Source organism: Dipodomys merriami, unplaced genomic scaffold (assembly GCF_024711535.1).
Source record: "Dipodomys merriami isolate MVZ:Mamm:240054 unplaced genomic scaffold, mDipMer1.0.p SCAF_24, whole genome shotgun sequence".
In the NCBI taxonomy this organism is placed as follows: domain Eukaryota; kingdom Metazoa; phylum Chordata; class Mammalia; order Rodentia; family Heteromyidae; genus Dipodomys; species Dipodomys merriami.
This window is the reverse complement of record NW_027203826.1, coordinates 17,132,547-17,154,183: the sequence shown is the minus strand read 5'-3', so window position 1 is coordinate 17,154,183 and position 21,637 is coordinate 17,132,547. Positions and strand designations below refer to the sequence as shown.

Sequence of the window (21,637 nt, the reverse complement as noted above, 5' to 3'; positions counted from 1 at the left end):
AGTTTTCTGCAGGTTGGTTTCTACATAATCCTCTTCTTGTGTTCTTTAAGTGTTTTTCATTCCTCCAGAACCTACTTCAGCTTTAATAAATTACTTTCACTAGTCTTTTCTGTTTTTATGAACCAGGAAAAAAAGCATTCTAAAAATACCCTAAAAGTCCTTTCTTCTGATTTTACCGTTAAAGTCTGTTACTCTTTACCTTTGTTTTGTGGTTAAGCATTTTGTTTTACTTTATAGAATATTTTTCTTTTTAATGTGATTCAGTTATTTTTTTCTTAATATTTGGTAGAATTGAATTGACCAAAGGTTTCCAGAATTGCCAATATTCTGATAATGGCCCATTTAATTCACTCAGTCTTTTTCTTTTTCTCGCAAGCGCACACTTTTGTTTTCTCTCTGACTCTGTGTCATTCTCTCATATCTAACTAACTGTTCATCTGTCCAATCAGTCAACATTGAGTTTGGTCCAAGGTATATCCTAGGACCCTGGAGATAGACAAGTAGTGCTACCAAACTCCTAAGTACTCAGTTGCCATATAGTTCGTACTATCATGATATGTATACTTGAGTCTTGTTGCTTTCAGCACCAATTTCTGATTACCCTGCCTGTGTAATTTTCCTGGCCTATTTCACCCCATCGGTGGCAAAAAGGAAAGTGTGTTGCCAGATAGCTCATCTTACAGGATTTTTGCTGTCATTATATTGTCATTGTTTAAAATCTGCCAACTATCTACTCATACCATCTCTGACCTTCAGAGTTGTAAACTCTTTATCAAAACAGACATAAACATAAAATTCTAAAGTACATTTAAACTTTAAGAGCACAGTCTCAGGGGTATAATTGTCTACTTCTAAAACATGATTGTGCAACTTAGCTGTGTTACCTAGAGCAAGTAATTAGGCATTCTGTACCTGAGTTTCTCTATCTGTAAAATCACACCTTTAATCCTAGCTACAGAGAAAGCTCAAGTAGGAGGATTGAAGTCCAAGGTTGGCTTCAGAAAAGCATGAGATTCTTAACTGAAAAATAACTAAAGCGAAAGGGCTGGAGTTACAGCATAAGAGGTTAAGCAAAGGCCAACTTCAAACTCCATTACCCCCCCAAAGTGTTTCGAACAGCAAGACCCTTAAGCATGTCTAACATTGAAAATTAGCCTCAAGCACTGACTAATCAGATCATTTTGCAATTCTGCCTTTGGGTATTCCTCATTTCAGAAGTATTGCTGTCATATCAGTCACAATACTCTTACAAGTAAACTTTTTATTTTTAATATTATTATTATTATTATTTTGGTAGTGCTGGGGCCAGAACATAGGGTTTTGTGCATGCTGGGTAAGCATTCTCTACCACTGAGCTAAAAGTAAACTCATTTTATCCTTCTCCTACCTCCTGTTTTGTCATTGTCTTCTTTGTCCCTCTACTTTCTTCTCTTTCCTCCCCACCCAGGTTTAAAACCTTATAGTCATCTTTGAGTTCTTCCAGTTTCTTTACCCTCTTCTGTATTTCTACCATTTTGGAAACACTGCCTTCTTGTCTGTCTCCTTTTTCCTTGCCAGTGCTGTCGATTTTTTTACCCATACGGTTGAAATTCTCTTCCAGCTGGTAAATTGCCTGCACTTCTTCCTGGAATTAGCCAGAAGAAAGCACCGATTGGGCTTTCAAGATAGACCATCTCTCTTTTCTTTATTGGAACAACAGCTTTATCTGTAAAAGTGGAACATGAATTTTATAAAATTGCTATCCATTTTAAAGTAAAATAGCAAAGATTCATATATGTTCAAGTTCTGATCTCCTTCCAATTAAAAGTCTGGTTGCTGTAAAGACTCCTCACCAACTGTCTTACTGCAAAGAAATTTTACCTTGCTTTTGTATTAATATTCATGAAAAAAATGTTTATATATGGGTCTTTCTTAAATTTGGCTATCAGGCATTGTCAGCCTTCCATAAAATAACCGCCATCCACTTTGGCCAATGATATTTATCTACTTAACCTTAGATAGGAACCAACTGCCTTAAAAGCATAGCATATTCCTGTTTAAATCTCCCTATGCCATTTCCCTTGTAGGAAGTGCCAAGCTCATTACCTTATGCTTTGCCTTGTTAAAAATATTATTTAAATTACTATCTTTAAGTAGTTGTAGAAAGGTGTTACTATTTAACAAAGCAGTTTATGGATACTATATATTTTTGATCAGTGTCACCCCTTCCAACATTCCTACCCATTCCTTCCCTACTCACCCCTTTCCTTACTCTTACTTGGTAGGATAAGCATTGGATTCTTTTTTTTTTTGGTCCGGTCATGGGGCCTGAACTCTGGGCCTGGGCACTGTCCCTCAGCTCTTCAGCCCAAGGCTAGCGCTGTACCACTTGAGCCACAGAGCGGCTTTTTTTTTTCTTTTTGCTTATGTGGTGCTGAGGAATAGAACCCAGGGCCTCAGGCATGCAAGGCAAGTGCTCTACCACTGAGCCACTTTCCCAGCCCCAAGCATTGGTTTTTGTCTGCATTTTTCCCATCTGCTCTTCATTGGTCTACCCCTTTCTCCTTGACCCCACCCCACTCCTTTTGAGTACCTACTTCCTGGTGCTTTATTTTGCTGAAATTTGATTTTGGTTTTCTAAGGAATTAGAATTGGAGATCTCCCTTGAACCTACTGTATGTCAGTTAATACATTTATAAACACTTGGATTCTACCCAGTGTATTTACTTAGGAATTGTAAGCTAAATCTAGCTTCCACATACAAGGGAAAAGATGGATACTTTGTCTCTCTGGGCCTGACTTACTTTATTTAACATTTTCCAAGTCTTTCCAATATCATTCTTTGTAATGTATGAGTAAAATTCCACATTATGTATATATCATCTACCTAGGTAGATTGTCTATCTATAGATATAGACACATATAATATATATTACATCACATTTTCCCTATAAATTTGTCCATTGAGGGGCATATATGTTATCATACCTTGGCTATGGTGAGTACTGTTGCAGTACATATGGTTGTACTAGTGCTTTATCCTGGTTTGTAATCTTTGGAGTAAATGCCCAGGAGTGGAATTGCAGTATCATAGGGTAGTTCTGTGTTTATATGTTTTACTTTTTTAGTGAATACTGTCTGTTCTTGTGATCTCCTCATTCTTTGAAAAATAACATTTCCTGTCTTTTAACCATTTTATACTTAACACTTAATTTTATAATCATTCCCTTCTTAAAAATGTGTGTAAATCTGAAGCTAGACTGAATATGATACAGTACATACCTAACAATTTAAAAAATATATAGTATGGGTATTAAAATTACCATGCTTCTGTGGAACATCTACTGTATAGACTCTACTGTAGATTCTGACAATATAAAAATGAAATCTTGTTCCTTAAGGTAGGTGTTTCCTGAAGTAGATTTATTTGCAGTGGAATGCTATTTATTTTCAGTAGATGCCATGAAGTATACTAAGGAAAGAGAAATTTTTCCTACCTAGGGGGCCAGTGCAGAGAAAGTTAGTAGACATTAGCACTTGAGTGAGCAAGCCCTACCTCCTCCCTTCCTCTTTCCTTCTTTCCTCTCTTCCATTATGGAGATGGGGTAAGGACATGTTGCCTAGACTTGTCTCTAGTGCTTCGGCCTTTCTAATGCTGAACTACATCACTGTGCCCAGGCTAAGCACAGTTTTAAAGGCTGAGGAGGTGAAGAAGAGACAAAGTAGTAGAAAAACAAAATGAGTAAATGTCTTAAGGTAGTGTATTTGAGGAACTAATTTAATATTAGGAATGACTTGAGAGATTGGGTGATATAAATATCAACCAATCAGGTAATGTCATGCATAGTAAAGATGTCCATGTTTCCTGTTGTATTTCTTTTGGGAGTCCAAGATTTTCTTTCAACAAATTTGGGCACTAATTGTGTGCATGTGTGTATGCCAGTCTTGGGGTTTAAACTCAGGGCCTGAGTGCTGTCCCTGAGCTTTTGTGCTCCAGGCTAGTGCTTTACCACTTGAGCCACAATTTTACTTCCAGCTTTTTGGTGCTTAATTGAAGGGAAGAGTCTCATCTTGCCTGCCTAGACTGGATTTGAACCTCAGTCCTCAGATCTTAGCCTGCTGGTACCCAGCTTGTCATTAATCTTAAGGAGCAATTTATATTTGAATGGTCAGTATTGTACATTTCTACTAGAGTAGGGAGACCTAAGAGAGATACATCCTTTGAGATACACAGACTTTGTTCTCTTCCTCTTTTTGTAATGTAGCTTCTAGCCATAATAAAAAAATTGTTTGAAACATTATTAAATTTCATGGGAGATGAAAAGTGTTTCAGTAAGTACATTTGGATTGTAGATTTTATGCTATAGAATCCTTACTTTTATTTTGAGAGGATGGGGGGAGAGGTATTAAGGTTTGAACTCAGACCTTGTGCTTGGTAGGCAGATGGTCTAACACGAACTAAGCCTTCAACCCTAAAACCCTCATTTCTTGAGATGGGATAGAGTGAAAGTAAAAGTGAGGGAAGGAATCTGTAGTATTAGGAGGTTAACTCCAAAAATCTTTACTTTTGTTACTGGGCTTATGTGAAGTCTATTTGGATTTCACTTGGTTCTGTCATTAAAAAAAATAGACTGTTTCTTATGATTAGTTTTTTGTTGTCACAGTTTTACTAACTCTATCTCCATCTGTGCCTGTGATCGTGCATGTTTGGCAACTACTTCTACCACTAAGGTGCAGCCCAGGCCATGGCGATGGGTCTTCATGGCATTTGCATTCTGTGAGAAGTTGGTTCCAAATGTTTCTGATCATCAAGTAATTGCATTAATATCATCCGTCCATTTCCTGAAACTTTGTTTATAGACCATAGAAACCAAGTCCTTTTTCTCTCCTTTCCAAAGGCATAGTGTTTCCTGGTTGTATTGGTTAAATATAGTATATTACAGTGTGTTTCGCTGTTCCTGCTGTCTGGACAGGTTATAAGTTATTAGTTAGTTTTTTTTTAAAGTTGAATAATAATCACCTAAACAAAATTTCTGAGATTTCTGTGTAGATTAGAAGATCATCAGAATGCACCTGGAAGATAGTATGCAAAGAAGAAAATGAATTAAAGACTGCATATTTGGAAGTTTTCTTATTAGTGGTGAATAAAAATAAAAAGCATAATATTAAAAAAGCCACCATAGAATGCTTGAATGTTAAAAAGTATCATAGAGTATTTGTAAAAGTTAGCATGTGACCATATGGTTTGTTTAATGTATCTTAAAAGTATATTTTAACTTTTAGTATATGATTCTAAAAATTTCTGTTTCTCAAATTCACCTAATTTTTCTTTGTCTGGGACCAGGACTTGAACTCAGGGTCTGATGCTTTTGCTAACAGCTTGGTATTCTGCCACTTGGACTGTGCCTCCAGCCCTTCACATTTACCTAATTCAAATAGCCAGAATGACAGTAGTTTGTGTACTTAATATAATCATTCATTTTTAGTGAAAAAAGGTTAGCATATTTCAGGAAGCACATCCAAAAAGCATATTGATCGTAAATTCTGGTTTCTAAAAGGGCAGGAAAAGAAATTACAACAGATTGTTAACTTCTGACTTAAATTCTGGTTTTTTGTTTTTTTTTTTTTTTTGGTTGGTCATGGGGCTTGAACTCTGGGCCTGGGCACTGTCCCTCAACTCTTCAGCTCAAGGCGAGTGCTCTACCACTTGAGCTACAGCTCCACTTTAAAGTCTGGTTTCTAAAATGGCAGGAAAAGAAATTATAACAGATTAACTTTGTGACTTAAAAACGTATAGTTATTTGTGTGGTTTTATGTAAGTTTGACACATAGGGGTATTTTGAGCTTTTAAGACAGTAGTATCATATAACAAATTAAGAGTAAAGACTGTCTAAATTTGTATTCAGGTTGTTCTGAGTTCTGATCCCTGGTCTGCTATCTACAGCAATGTGCCCTTGAACCTCTCTAGTTTGCTGTCCACAAACTGATCATAATAGACTCATTAGGAATTTCATAGGAAGATGTAACCTGTGTGAATAAGTTGAGTGTAGTTTTCAGATGGGTAAAGAGCCTAGTTTTTGTTTTCTAAATATAATATTTAGCTTATAAACTCATTTTGGGGGCTGGGAGTTGTATAATCAGCTGTAGGATATTTGAGGGATCTTCACTGTGAAGTAGGCTTCTTTGTTCCACAAGGGTACCATCTTTTTTTATTAGCTTTATTTTTCAAATGATTTATATAATTACCTTCTTAATGTATTAAAAACAGTGTAATTGGACTTGAATTTTGTAAAAGAAAAATATAGAGTCTCTTGGACTTTTCTACCCAGGCCACGTTCAAACCTTAGTCTTGTAGATCCTCCTTTTTTGTCCACTGCGTGCACTTGGACCTGAAAATGAAATTTTAATCCTATAGATTTCTTGCTCAAGCCCACTTTCATGATATGGAGTATTCTTTACTCTTTCTTTAATAAATCTGCTTGCTTTACATAAAAGAAGAAAATGAAAACTTTTCCTTTGAATATTCACATTTACCATTTTAAACTATAACATTTGATGTTGTCAAATGTTATAGTTTAAGTTCAACCCCAACTAGGTGGTTGAAATCCATGTATTAAAATAATATCTGTGGTCTGGGAAGGTGGCTCAGTGGTAGAGTGCTTGCTTTGCATGCATGAGCCCCTGGGTTTGATTCCTCAGCACCACATAAGCAAAAAAGTCCGGAAGTGGTGCTGTGGCTCAAGTAGTAGAGTGCTAGCCTTGAGCTGAAGAGCTCAGGAACAGCACCCAGGTCCAGAGTTCAGGCCCTACCACTGACAAAAATAAATAAATAAAAATAAAAATCTGTGTGTGTGTGAGAGCTAGACAAAGAGAGAGGGAGAGGGAGAGAGAGAGACAGGGTCTCATTAGGTAGTTGAAGCTCGGCTAGAATTCACTATTGATTGTCAGCCCAGGCTGACGTTGAACTCACAGTCTTCTTTCCCCAACTGAGGTTACAAGCATGTATTATGTTCAGCATAAAAATAACCACATGTTTTTTTGTTGCTGATTTTTGTTTAGCTATGGTGCTGAGAATCACACTCATGACCTAGCACATGTTTTAGCAGGTACTGTACCACTGGATTACATACCTAGCTCATTAAAGCATACTTAAAAATTACTTTATATTTTTCAAAATTTTAAATGTTAATGTAGGTGCTTACCACTTTGAGCATCTAGGAAAGTAATAAGTTTTTGTTCTAAAAATAAAACCCAAAAGATGATGAGCGTGTAATCATATGATAATGAAGAGTGCTAACCTCTGCTGGGCCAATTTTATATGTATATACATATATCTACATACTTTTATGTGCATACTTGAAAAACAAATTGTGCTTTATATTATGTAGTCTTGTGATTTTTTTCACTTAACATTATCAAAAATTTGTTCCTAATGGAATGTCTATAGTAACTTTCTATTGTAGTTTTCTAAACCGATATTCTACTATTAAGAATTTACATTGACTCCAGAATTTTATTATTAAAAAATGGTGTTATGAATACCCTTGTATGCACATAAGGATAGATTACTTTTTTTTTTACTTTTTTGAATAAAAGTATATTTACATTCAAAAATATTTTGTTAGATGTCTGGTCCCCCTTTCCCCTAATATGTTTACATGCTTGTCCTTGGAACCCAGGCCTGTTTGATTGTATGCTACTGGCAAGGGAAATTTCAGATTGCAGGTGGAATTTAAATTGCTTATCAGCAGACTTGAAAGTGAGGTTATCACAGATTATCTGCTAGACTTAATGTAATTATAGGGAACAGTTAGGTAAGCAAATAAGAGAGAAGAGTCACAACTACAATAATGTTTTCCTATCTTTGAAAATGGAAGCAGGCTTGAAATCAAGGAATGTAGACAGCCTTCAGAGCCAGCCAAAAAACCCAAACAGATTCTCCTCTAGAACCCTCAAGTGCAGCCTTAGTGACATCTTGGGATTTAGCTCACTATAACCTATTTAGGATTTCAGTCCTGTAAGGTAATAATTTGTGTAATTTTAAGCCACTAAAAGTGTAATAATGTGCAACAACAATAGGAAACTAAAACATATGTCATAGTAATTCATCAGAAAGTTTATACTATTTATTATATCCCTAGCAATATTTAAAAGTGCCTGTTTCCATATGTACTCTCCCAGTACTGAGGGGCTCATGCATATTACTTTTCTTCTTCTTCTTCTTCTTCTTCTTCTTCTTCTTCTTCTTCTTCTTCTTCTTCTTCTTCTTCTTCTCCTTCTCCTTCTCCTTCTCCTTCTCCTTCTCCTTCTCCTTCTCCTTCTCCTTCTCCTTCTCCTTCTCCTTCCCCTTCTCCTTCTCCTTCTCCTTCTTCTTCTCCTTCTTCTCCTTCTTCTCTTTCTTCTCCTTCTTCTTCTTCTCCTTTTTTTTTTTTTAAATTGGTTGTGGGGCCTGAGCTCTGGGCCTGGGCTCTGTCCCTCAGCTCTTCAGTCCAAGGTGAGCACTCTATACCACTTGAGCCACAGCGCCATTTCTGGTTTTTTGGTGATTAATTGGAGATAAGAGTGTCACGGACTTTGCTGCCCAGGCTGGCTTTGAACCTCAATCCTCAGATCTCAGCCTTCTGAGTAGCTAGAATTATAGGTGTGAGCCACCAGCACCCAGCATTTTTTTTCTTTTTAACAGACCCTTTGATATCTTTACTTGAGTTACACCTAGCCAGTATTCTAGTATTGATTAGAATGTAGTCTATTGAACAAAATCCTCTGAAATAGTCATAGGCACTAGGACTACCAGTATTTTCAAGACCAAATTTAAGAACACTAGCTAAATCAGATCTCTTAATATAGGTCTTTGCATAATTTGAAATATGCTAATATGTATTTGAACTTCCATGGCAGTGGTATGGTATAGTTTCTTTCCTAAAGTTACATCACATTTCACAGAATTGATATTTTGAATTGACTTTTGTGCCAGTGCTTGGGCTTGATCTCAGGGTGTCGTGCTCATACTTGAGTTTCTCACTCAAAGCTACCATTCTACCATTTGAGCCACAACTCCACTTCTGGCTAATTTTTGGTTAATTGGAGATGAGTTTCATGGACTTTCCTGCCGTGGCTGGCTTTGAACTGCAGTCCTCAGACCTCTACTCAGACCTCCTGAGTAGCTAGAATTACAGGTGTGATCCACCAGTACTCAGCACTTTGACATTCATATATGCTTAGCAAGCTAAAGACTTTGCCATTGTATAGAACTCTTCTACCACTAAAGTCTTAAATCCATCCATTCCATTCTGACCAGAGCCACATCTCCATTAATCTGCTTTTGGTAAAGACTTCCAGGGTAATGATTCTTCTTCCTTATTGGTCAGTCTATTTTGTTTTTCTCTTCCTTTTCCTACTCTTCAGAGAATACTGTCTTCCCACTACCTTGGTTCCTTTGTCTGTTGTTATCTGCCTTATTTGTCTGGGAAAATCCAGCACTGCATGATTTGTGCTTCTTTGGGGCTATAGAAGGTAGCCCCATTGGGCTAATTGCTACTTAAATGCATAGTCTTCCACTTAGATATGTGTCTGCCCCTTCTTCCTGTTTATCCACTTCCTTTCTGTAGTAGTTTTAAAATTTTACTACTTTCTTGAAGCTTTTTTAGTCTTAGCAGGCCTGGAGTCATGGCTCAGTTGGTAGAGTGTCAGCATTGCTACTCTTATCAAAGGGCCTTGTATAGCAAATACAATGATTGAAACCTGTGGTGGTACTGATCTTTTTCCTGCCTCCTCCACCACTCTGCCTTCTGGTGCTTCCCTATAAAGGTCTTTGCTCTGGATCTCAATAATATTCCTTATTTAACCTTTAAAAAAAATAGATCTTTATCATGTTTCCCTTGTGCAGCTTACATTAAAAATGTAGCCTTGTGCTGATTTTAACTTCCTTCATTCTTCTCATAATTCTTTCCCCAACTACTTAACTAAAACCTGCCTACGTATGTGGCCAAAGTCCTCCTTAGATTTAAATCTGCGTACTGTTTTCTCTACAGCATAAGTGGTTTCTTCCTTTTTTGCTTCCCCTCTACACAAATTTGTGAGCAAAAGGACTATTTTGTTAATAGTTGGTTCCCTGCAGCTTTCAGAGTCAGGCATATTTGCTAAGTATAAAATCAGAAAGTAAGAATGCACTTTAGTTTTCTACTGCTACACTTTTGCTCCAACTTGGTTTATGTTTTCATGTGTTTTTCCTTCCTCCTTTATACCTGTTTTTTTTTTTTTTTTGGCTTGTCCCAAAGCTTGAACTCTGGGCTTGATCTCTGCCCCTAAGCTTTTGTGTTCAAGGCTACCTAGTGCTGCACTACTTGAGCCACAGCTCTACTTCTGGCTTTTTTTTGATAGTTAATTGGAAATAGTGTTGCATTTTAACCATGTTTGGTAGGTTAGATATCTTACATGCATTTTTAGTTTACAATATTTTTAGTTTTCAGTGAGTTTGTTGGGAAATGGGCTCTTCATTAACTCAGGGACATCTATCAAGTAGCATGTATCATTGTCCTAAAATACTGTGATTTCCTGTTTATCTTCATCGTGTTCTCTTCATCCTGTCACTTATTGTTACCATAGTTCTGGCTTTCTCAAATTGCTACATACTTGAAATCATATATATAGTATACAGTATTTTCGGGTTGGCTTCTTTTATTTAATAGTCTGCATTTAAAATTCATGTCTTTTTATGGATTGATGGGAGTTTTTGTTTCTTTTTTCAAGCTGTAAATATCATTGAATCTATCACAAATTTATCACCTACAGAAGGGCATCTTGAGTGCTTTGAAGTTTTGCAAGTAGGAATAAAAATGTGGCCTGCCTGTATTTGTGTAGAAATAAATTTTTATTTTGTTTTGGTGCCCAGTATCTGGATCATGTGGTAAGACTGTAATTTGGTTAAAAAAGAAACCAACAACAACAAATGAAAACAAACAAAAAACCCTGTAGGAGTGTCTTATGATTTGGCTCTATTTGATATTCCTACCAACGATAAATAATAATCACCAGCATTTGGTTTTGTCAGTTTTCTGGATTTGGGCCATTCTGATAGCATAGAACTGTCTCGTATTTATTTTAACTTATATTCTCCTGGCAATATTTGATCATTTCATATTGCTTGGTCTACTTTGGTGAGACATTGCTACTTTGGCTTATTTTTTAATCTCATTTGTTTTCTTATTTGATTTTGAGAATTGTTTGTACCAAAATACTGAAAATACTGAAAGTATTTTCATTCTCTTATAACATTCTTGTTTTCTTCCATCAAGTTCTTTTACTTTGTCTTGTTACTCTTTCCATTGCTTAATAACTCTGACCTGTTGTTAGTTACATTATCAATAGTTTTAATTCTAATGGCTGTTTTTACTTTTGTTTTCATTTTTATGTAACTGAAATTCTCTTAATCACTTTGTTAGATGTAAAATATTGGTTTACTTCAATGTTTTGGATAGTTTACATTACCTGGGAGTTTTATTTCAGGAAAGTACAGGGGATGCCAACAATGGAATGTATTTTTGAAAGTGCTGGGGGATGACTCTTGTAATCCTAGCTACTCAGGAAGCTATATGTGGAAGGTTGACTAGGACAATCTTTCATGAAGATGTATAGATAACTCTCTTATAATGCTGAGTTCTGTGATAAAGGTGGACATTAAGATGCACTGACATTACTTGGTCAAGCCAAGGCTTTCATAGGAGCTGCTGAGGTTTAAAATATCAGAATGGGTTAGGCATTTAAGGAGATGAATGGGAGTGTATTCCAGTTTGGGTGTTAAGAGCATGAATAAAAATAAGGGGCAAAATGTCAAGGAATTAAGTAACATAGGTCTGTTGAATCAGAAAATAGAAAGTCAAGGGTACTCAGATGCTATGGTAAGAAACTGTGCTTTATTTTGAAGTATTTTATCTATATCATTTTTTTTCCTGGTGGGTCATGGGACTTTGAACTAAGGGCCTGGGCACTGGCCCTGACTTCTTTTACTCAAGGCTAGCATTCTACCACTTGAGCCACAGCACCACTTCCAGTTTCCTGGTGGTTTGTTGGAGATAAAAGTCTTGTCGGCTTTCCTGCCTGGGTTGTCTTTGAGTCGTGATCCTCAGATCTCAGCCTGCTGAGTAGCTAGGATTATAGGCATGAGCCACCAGCTGCTGGCCTCATTCTTTTCCACTGAAGTGCAACTAAATAAGAAATAGTATATGATTTGAAGTATACTAAAGTCCACTACTATATGTTTGAAATCTCCCTATTGTTAAAAATTACGAAAAAAATTTTTTTGGTCGGTTGTGGGGCTTGAACTCTAGGCTTGGGCGCTGTCCCTGTGTTCTTCAGCTCAAGGCGAGGGCTCTACTGCTTGAGCCACAGTGCCACTTCCGGTTTTCTAGCGATTTATTGGAGATAAGAGTCTCACAGAGTTTCCTGCTCAGGCTGGCTTTGAACTGCAATCCTCAGATCTCAGCCTGCTGAGTAGCTAGGATTACAGGCATGAGCCACAGGTGCCCTGCTGTAAAATTATGAAAATTTTTGTGTCCTGTTCTAGAATTCATAGCCTCATATTCCTAATTTATAGAATTGAGATAATCACATTTACCTTTTTGGGTTGTTGGGAAGAGTAATACTAACTATAAATAATAATTATAACATGGCAATAACAGTTAACATTTTTGAGAGTTGTTAATTGTCTTAATATTTTTATTTTTCTAATCCTCAAAAACATCTCAGTGAGGTAGTTTATTTTATTATCTCTACTTAGGGTTAGGGTTATTTCCAACTTATTTCTAATAAACACTGAAGACTGGAGAAGTAATTTGCCTTATAAGCCAAGTGGCAGTTTGGTTTTAGCCAAGAAACTTAACAGCATATCTTACTATGCTTTGGTTCTATGCGATCATACACTTAGAAAATTTAGTTTAATATCTGCCACAAAATAGTTACAGATGTAATCATTGAACAATTAGCTAGTTATCACTACACTTATTTGCACTAATCTGATATCTCCGAGAAATTGTGTTTTGCCTAGGGCTTACCCCTCTTCATACTATTAATTGTAGAATGATTTCTCAAGCTTGTATTTTTTTAATTTAATTTTATTTTTTTGGTCAGTCCTGGGGCCTGAACTCTGGGCCTGGGTGCTGTCCCTCAGCACTTCAGCTCAAGGCTAGCATTCTATAGCTTGAGTCACAGCGCCACTTCCGGCCTTTTCTGCTTATGTGGTACTAAGGAATCGAACCCAGGGCTTCATACATGCGAGAGAACCACTCTACCATTGAGCCACCTTCCCAGCCCCCAAGCCTGTATTTTTAATGCCCATTTTCTGTTATTGCTTCTGTTGGACTGTTTATACATTAGATTTTAAATCAGGGGTACTGCCTGTTTTATTATTATATACTCAGGCATTCACACAGTATCTAGCACATAAAAATGACAAAGTGTTGTTCAGCGAATGGATAAAAATTCAAAAGCCTACTGTGTGCCAGTAGCTCACACCTATAATCTTAGCTATTCAGGAAGCTGAGATCTGAGGATCATAGTTTGAAGCTAGCCTGGGCAGGAAAATCTGTGAGAATCTTACCTTCAAATAAAGAGCTGGAAGTGGATCTATGGATCAAGTGGTAGAGTGCGGCCTTGAGCTGAAGAGCTCAGGGATAGTGCCCAGGCCCCCCCAGAGTTCAAGCCCCACAGAAGACATACATAAATAAATAAATAAACAAATACCTAATGTTTTCAGCTGATCTTAAAATTTAAGCTTTTTCTGGCCTATAATTGTGGTTTTAATTGCTTTCCAAGTTTTTTTTTTTAATGTATGAGGAGTCTGTCTGCATCTTTATTTTATAGGACATTGTAACAATGATTGCACAACATTCTTCTCTGCTGGTAACTGTATCTGTCCTGTAGAGACCAGTTAGCTTTTATACAGTGAGACAGATTAGGATCATATTTTGATCTAAGACTTAAAATACATGAAACCATTCTAAAAGATGTTTTTAAAGAAACTTAGTATTAAGTGAAAATACTTCGTTATTTTTCCTTTGCCTTTTATATTAAATCATTTCAAATAAAATTAAAAAAATTGATTCTAGGAGTTCTCTGTGTTTCTGAGTTAACTTATATTTTCCTCCTCTCTATCTAGAATGTCTTAAGCCATTCTACCTTATGAGAAATTGGATGTTCTTGCAGATAGTCATTGTGGGAGAAAACGTTTCATTTAAGTCCCAGATGAGGACCGAAAACTTGAAATCAGAGGAGCATCTGAAATCAAGTAATATTAGGTAGGATAAAAATTACAAAGGGTTTCTATATGTTTTTATTCATTTTAGATATGTTTGTTAAAATTATTCATATTCTGTGGAAATTAAAACAATGAGAGACTCTGAAGTCTTGATTTTGGCCAAGGTGTGGGAGGGATGAGCTAAAGATTATTTTTACTTTGTGTAGCTTTATGAGAACTTCAGGCTAGGTTTCCTTCATCATGAGCATTTATATCTTAGGGTCCAAGGATTTTTTTTTTTAATTTACTGGAGTAAGTTTGCATGTTTTGTGAGGTCTCTGAATATTTGGATGCATTGGAACATGTAGTCTATGTTGTAGCTTATTTACATATGCATTAATTTATTTGTCTGCAAGAAGCATTAGCTGTGGGTTTTGTATGTCAGCATAGATTCAATTAAGGCTCTTACATACCTATGGAAATGGATGTCTGATGATGTGTTACAAGGGCCTTCTGTATTGTTATGAATTCTTGCATTTTATGACAGATCATGTGAAGATGCTTTATCTCAGAGATGTGGCTTTTAACTGAGTAGTTAACCTCCACAGGTTGATACTGTGATAGCCAAAAAGACCTATTTTACTGATTTTTTTTTTTTTAAGTTCTAGGTCTGGAACTACATTGTAAGACAGAACCCAGGCTCGTCACTGTCTAGTTGTGTGACTTTTGACAGGTTATTCAGTTACTTTACGTCTCAGTTTCCTTATCAAAATGAGTCTTGATTTTTACTTGACAAAATTGAGATTTAAAATTTTTGCATTTTTTTTTAAGTGCTGGGGTTAAACCCAGGGTCTTAGGCTTGCAGACAGGTTCTACCACTGTGTTACATACCCAATCATTTTTGTTTGTTTTTAGGGGGTTGACAGGGTCTTACTATGTATCCAAGGCTCCATGTAACTCAGTTTGGCCTTGAATTCAATATCCTGTCTCCTGAATTCCAGGAGTACAGCAATATGCTACTATACCCTATCAAGATTTTTGAAAAATGTAAAATAAGTGAAAGTGTAAGTGATTAAATTGTATTATTAGGCTATTGGTGAATTTTTTGACAGATTAATCCACTACCAAATGAATTTAGAGAGTGTATTATCAATTCCCATAGTATTTCCATATTTTATATTATTCTTGATCTGTTGACTCAGTCCAGTTTTTTAAATGTATTTGTGAAATAATAATATGTAATCAGAACTAAAGTTTACAAAGAAACAAGAAAAATGCGAACTAGGTTTAGTTTTTTAAAAATTATCCTGTATCTTGTCTCTTGTTTTATTTCCTATCCATGCTAAAAATGTAATCTTCATGTAGATGACCTAGGATGTTTTGACTTCCACCTTGAACTGTTTTCTTTAAATACCAGAGAGAAAGAAACACTTGATAGTCACTAATTTCATTAGCAAAAGTAATTTGATGGCCATAGTCAGATTACCTCTCCTTTTGAGAGGTCACTTAGTTCTTTTATGCAACTTGTTTTATATTCCTGATAGCAACTCTCTCATCTTTAAATCCCTGCTTACCACACCTCCACTTCCTCAGGTATCCACCTGTACCTGTCTGGAAGTGATTTTAGACTTTTCCTCTGCTTTAGCTCCCCTTCTGTTTACCTTTTGTATATTTCTTGACTCTAAGATGTTTTTACTTCTCTGTATTATTACCAACACATTTTAATATGTAATTGTATTATGTCTTTAATCTTTGGGGGTGGGGAGATTGAATTTAGGCTTTGTCCCTGAGTCTTTTTGCTTAAGGTTATTGCTCTACCGTGTGTGTGTGTGTGTGTGTGTGTGTGTGTGTGTGTGTGTGTGTGTGTGTGTGTGTGTGTGTGTGTGTGTGTGTGTGTGTGTGTGTGTGTGTGTGTGTGTGTGTGTGTGTGTGTGTGTGTGTGTGTGTGTATTTTGTTTTTTGGTGATTAGTTGGAAATAAGGGTCTCACCCACTAGCTTAGAACTTTGATCTTCAGATCTCAACCTCCTGAGTAGCTAGGCTTACAGGCATGAGCCACTGCACCCGGTTTAGACATCTTTTTAAAGAGTAAATCTAACAGTTTATACTCCTACTAAAATTTTTGCATTATTTCCTATTAAAGGATGAGTTTTGAACTCCTTGACATGTCATGCAGTGCTTCTCACAAGTTGCTTCTGGTTTTCCAGCCTTATCTGCCTTACACTCAGTACTTAACACTTCCTTTTTATTGTTCTATTTCTTTTGCCTTCTTATTCTTGAAATTCCCAGATCAGAATTGGCCCTTAACAAACTAGAGACATAGTTTCAAAGAATGTAAAGTGTGGAGTGAATGTTGTATAAGTGTCTGGAGATTTAACGAAGTGTAAAGTTCTGTGGCAAGAAAGCAAGTTAGTATTTTTATTAAAATGTGCTGAGAAAAGCTCCTTTAGGAGCAAATTTTCCCTATATTCAACAGTACATAGTATGATTTATTCTTCCTTGATATTATGAGACTGGATGGATGGATGGATGGATATTTCTGTGTGCTTAATTGCCCATTGGCATAAATAATTCTGGTTTAGTTTTATTGTTATAGTTAAAATCAGTGGCTGTTATTACTAGCTCAGATTACTCCTTAGAACCCTACAGAAAAAATTTTTTAACAGTAACAAATTAAGAACTTACCTTGGCTCTTGTTTATACTTCCTTACCCTCATTATATAATATATACTTTAGCCTCTTCTTCCAAAATAAAAGAGTGATTCACCTTTTTTTAGTAGCTGTTTAGATTTGTTTCCAAATTCTTGTAGAGAAAGGGATCTAGAGTTCCAAGTAGGACAGACACACACATACAACCCTCCTCCTCTCTGTCCTTTGTTCCCTTCCCCCTACCCCTTTCCTTCTTAACAATGCTAGGGATTGAACCTAGGACTTACGTTAGGCAAGCACTGTATCCACAGAACTACATCCCCAACCACTTATATTTTTAAACTGTGAATCTTGGAGTGTACATTAAGAGAGATACTGTTATCTTACATTGTTAAATGCTGTATTTGACCAAAATACTTGTTAAGAAGACAATTCAAATTTTCATTTTTTTCCTTCTAATGTCATTATTTTTAAGTTATCATAAAATGATTAAGGATTGAAAGCCCTTGATGTACAGATAATTACTATCAAACACTTTAGTTTTTTTTTCTTATATTCTTGTGTAAGAGAATTCTGATTAAATGATGAGGAGCTAGACTCTGGAGCCAAACTGAAATTGCTGCTTCTACTACTTTTACATTGTGGCCTTGGACATATTATTTAACTTCTTAGGTTTTATTCAAAGTGGGGAAAATATTAGGACTTAGTGCATATTAAAAAAAATCACCTTATATAAAGCTCTTAGAATAGTCTCAAACAGATAAATCCTATACATCATGTTAGCTATTATTGTACCTAGTCCTCAGAATATAGCAAATATATTTAATAGATCTTGATTATGTTGTCACCACAAATGTCTTTTTATGTTGTAAACTTCAATATATTTATCATTTGAGTGTTCTAGAGTTTTTTCAGCTTTTTAATCATTCTTTATTGCTTATCAGAAATACGTAATTCCTCTTACTATCTGAGACAATGTAATTCTAATAGTGCTGTTTTATTATTAAAGGTATGATAATTTAATGTTTGGATTCTTAGTTCATTCTTTTGATTAATTTGTCCAGCTTAAGAATAAAGAAACTTGTGATGATGCTGGACATGGTGTTGTTGGCTCATGCCTGTAATTCTAGCTACTCTGGAAGCTTAGATCTGAGATGATTGTGGTTTGAAGCCCCAGGGCAGGAAAGTTGGTGAAGACTCTTTATCTCCATTTAATCACTAAGAAACTGTAAGTGGAGCTGTGGCTCAAGTGGTAGAGTGCTAACCATGTGCAAAAAAGCTCCAAGACAGTTCAAGCCCTAGGACCTGCACAAAACAAACATAAAAACCTTATGCTGCTACAACCTCTACCAAGAGAAAACATTAAAACTCCTTTTAAGTGTTGGCTTAAAAATTGTACTGTCTATCTAGTAAAGGTCTTTAAGAAAGCCAGTACAATTGTTGAGGTATAGTATAGAAAGAAATGGATACTTCATTAAAGAGAGTGTGCTATTTTGGAGTAAAGAAGGAGAAATAGGATAGGACATGTAGTAATGTAAACAGAATAGCTTCAATGGAAGTTAACACTTTAAGAGATTAGTGAAGCTATGCTGTTTGGAAGATGAAATTTGATGTTACATTTTAAGACTAAACATAGCTATTTAGTTGTTCATTTATATTGATAGTTCCCATGTGTTATCTTTGTAGCGCACTATTGTGAATCTGTTTGAAAGCTTGACTTTAAAAATCCATACCAACACTAAGTATCTTTGTAAATGCTAATAGAATGAAAGGATTTACTTAGTGTTTTAATGAAACTAAAATCTACAATTGCTATAAAATATGTAAAGCAGTACTTACAGTTAAAAATTGAGAACCTTATGCACTATCTTTCATGTTTAAACATTTATTTTTTAAAATGAGTCTCAAGTGCATATAATTATCTTTAAAGTTTTTTTTTATTTGACACCATGGCATATAGTTATGGGGTACAGATCAGTGTTTTAATACACGTATTTATTGTGTTATTTCAATCTCAGACTATGTGGCATATCCATCACTTCATACATTTATCATTTCTTTGTGGTGAGGACATTCAAAAATTTATTCTTACAACTGTTTGAGATATTCAGTATGATATTGCTAATGATGATCATCCTACTATTCAGCAAAACAACAGAACTTTTCCTCCTATCTAACAATAACTTCATATTAGTTAAACAATTGTCTTCTATCCTCTTCCACCCCTTGCTTGTTTCCAGCCTCTGGTAACTATCCTTCTATTCTCTACTTCCATGAGAGCGGCTTCTTTAGATTCTATATTTGGGTAAATAGTATATAAGAACATGACGTATAACTTGGAGTTAGCTAAAGAAGTGGAGAGTGAAGATTCAAGGTCTGTTTTGTAAATAACAGTCTTTGGGAGAAGGTTACCATGGAATATTTAAGAGATTCTGCCTTCCACAGCTGGAAATTCATGATAGATTGGCTATGGTGAAAAGAAAAACATACTAAAAGAAATAATAGAGATTGATAAAGCATCATGAGTTCAGTTTTGGACCTCTTGAATACAAGCAATTTTTAAGAGAGAAGAAAAGAGACAGTAGCTAGAGGGGAATGTGGGATTGAAGGTTTTAAGATGTATGAGATTATTTGACCTTTCAAAACTAAAGAGCAGACAGGACCCAGGAGAAAGAAATTTCAAAATTGTTAAAAACAAAACAAAACACATGAACATGCTGGCTGTGTTGGCTCAAGCGTAAAATGCTAGCTACTTGGCAGCCAGAGACTGAGCAGACCACAGTTCTGGGTCATCCTGAGCATAAAGTGTGCAAAATTGCATCTCAGCCAGTGGCTAGGCACAAGAACACATATAGGGAAGCACAGTAGCTTTGTTACACCCTATTGCACCCTATTCTAGCCTTGGAATAAAGTGAGACCCTACCTTGAAAATAGCCAGTGTAAAAAGGAGCTGGAAGTGTGGCTCAAATAGTAGGGTACCTGACTGGTAATGAAAGGCCTTGAATATAAATCCTAGTACTTAATTCATGAGGGAAAAAAACCCTCATGAACACATAGATACATCCTTACAGAAGGCCAGAAAGAGCATTCTGAATTGGAATTTTGGTCTTTAAATAAGAGGCACTACTCTATTGTTAAGAGAAAGTAAAGACAAGGCTGTATACATTTTGATTGTATTTATCATGGATTGTTTTCCCAGAGATCTAGGACTGTCATTGGCAATGAGAAAGGGGGAACAGGAGTCAACAGTTTGAGGAGGGTGGAAATTTGATGTAGTCATTATACATGGTTGAGGATTTCCTCAGTGCAGAGAAACTCTTCACTTAATGTTACCTTTAAAATGTCAAATTTAGAGGAAAACATCCCAAAAGCGAACTCTGCTTAGAAGAAGAGGTCATTTAAGATTCTGCAAACTATAGATAATAGCACCAATTTGCCAAAGTCCAGTGCAACCCTGATATACCTGTGTACCCTGACACATTTTACAGTTCCACACCTGGTTGCTGTATAGACTTAATTATAATACATAGACTTTACTTATGTTAATTATGTTGGTTAGGCCTGGTTTGTTTCTCACTTGTGTTCTTTTTTCCTTATTTAGGCAGGCAGAAGTCCTGAAGGCTGATATGACAGGTATTGGTTGAATTATTTCTTTTCACAACTTACTTAATGCCATTAAATTAATGAACAAATATTCTTATTTTTGTGTTATGTGTCATACCAAACCCTATAACATCTATCGCTAAACCCATGTTGTCAAAAGGGCTAATTTGTTATTGTCTCTATTTGCTTTGCTTGTTTACTCTTTTTAGTCTTTAGATTCTTAAATATGTCAGGAAATATTATGTAAATATGCCACATTAAAATGAATATTGCTTAATTTAATATACATAAGCAGTTAATTTTTATGAATTTTATATCAGAATTTTAGGGAAAACATAAAATAATTCATAAATCGTATAAGTAGAAACAGTGTTCACTTTAAAGGGTAGGTAAGACTTGAGAAAAAAAATTGCAAAACCCCGCCTGTAAGTCTTTGAAATTGAGTCAGCTACTTTGCTATATCTCTTTCTTTTTTCCTGTCTTTGCTATTTCAAATACTAGTCGAGGTCTTTTTGAAAGAATTCCTGGTTATCACCACTGGAACAAGTAGATAATTTTATCTCCTTAATTAAGAACTATATGGTAATAATCATAAAGTGATCAGTTTGTTCTATATAACAGCATATCTTACCTGAAATATAAGAGAGATGTGTGATAACAGATTTCAGTCTAGTACAGTAAAACCCACAAAGAAGAATTAAAATACTTATGGTAATCATGACACCTTCTAAAATTTACCATCAGAGGAAATGGGGACTAGTAAGGTATCTTTTCCTCAATTTCTAGAATCATAAGCTAACGTTCTAAGAGTTTGTGGATAATCTAATTCTTATTATTCAAGGAAAAGGGCAAAAAAAAGTCTTATGATAGATTTACTTAGTGTAACACCTCAGTAGTTCTTCTTAAATTTGTTGTTATCCTGAATTCTTTTGAATTGTCATTGGAAGTATAATTTGTTATGTGACAAAAATAGTACACAGAACAAAATCAAGCTATGTAAACCATTTGCTTTTTTTTGTTTTGTTTTGTTTTGTTTTTTGGGTCCGTTCCTGGGGCCTGAACTCTGGGCCTGGGCGCTGTCCCTCAGCTCTTCAGCTCAAGGCTAGTGCTCTACCACTTGAGCCACAGTGCCACTGCTGGCTTTTTTTTTTCTGCTTATGTGGTGCTGAGGAATCGA

General features: G+C 35.7%; 1 protein-coding gene across 8 annotated transcripts in view; it reads left to right on the top strand.

The window, feature by feature from the left end:
• Window positions 1-21,637, top strand: part of Smg7 (SMG7 nonsense mediated mRNA decay factor) — a 71,303-nt gene that overhangs the window by 7,744 nt on the left and 41,922 nt on the right. For 5 of the 8 annotated variants that reach the window (XM_070034287.1, XM_070034292.1, XM_070034291.1 and 2 more), the window contains exons 2-3: window positions 14,132-14,270; window positions 20,459-20,490. In XM_070034287.1, coding sequence (XP_069890388.1) covers window positions 14,155-14,270; window positions 20,459-20,490 — 148 coding nt within the window. In that variant the 5' untranslated portion in view covers window positions 14,132-14,154. Of the gene's footprint in view, window positions 1-14,131; window positions 14,271-20,458; window positions 20,491-21,637 lie in introns of those variants that run through there. The other 3 variants (XM_070034289.1, XM_070034293.1, XM_070034288.1) reach the window with 2 other exon arrangements.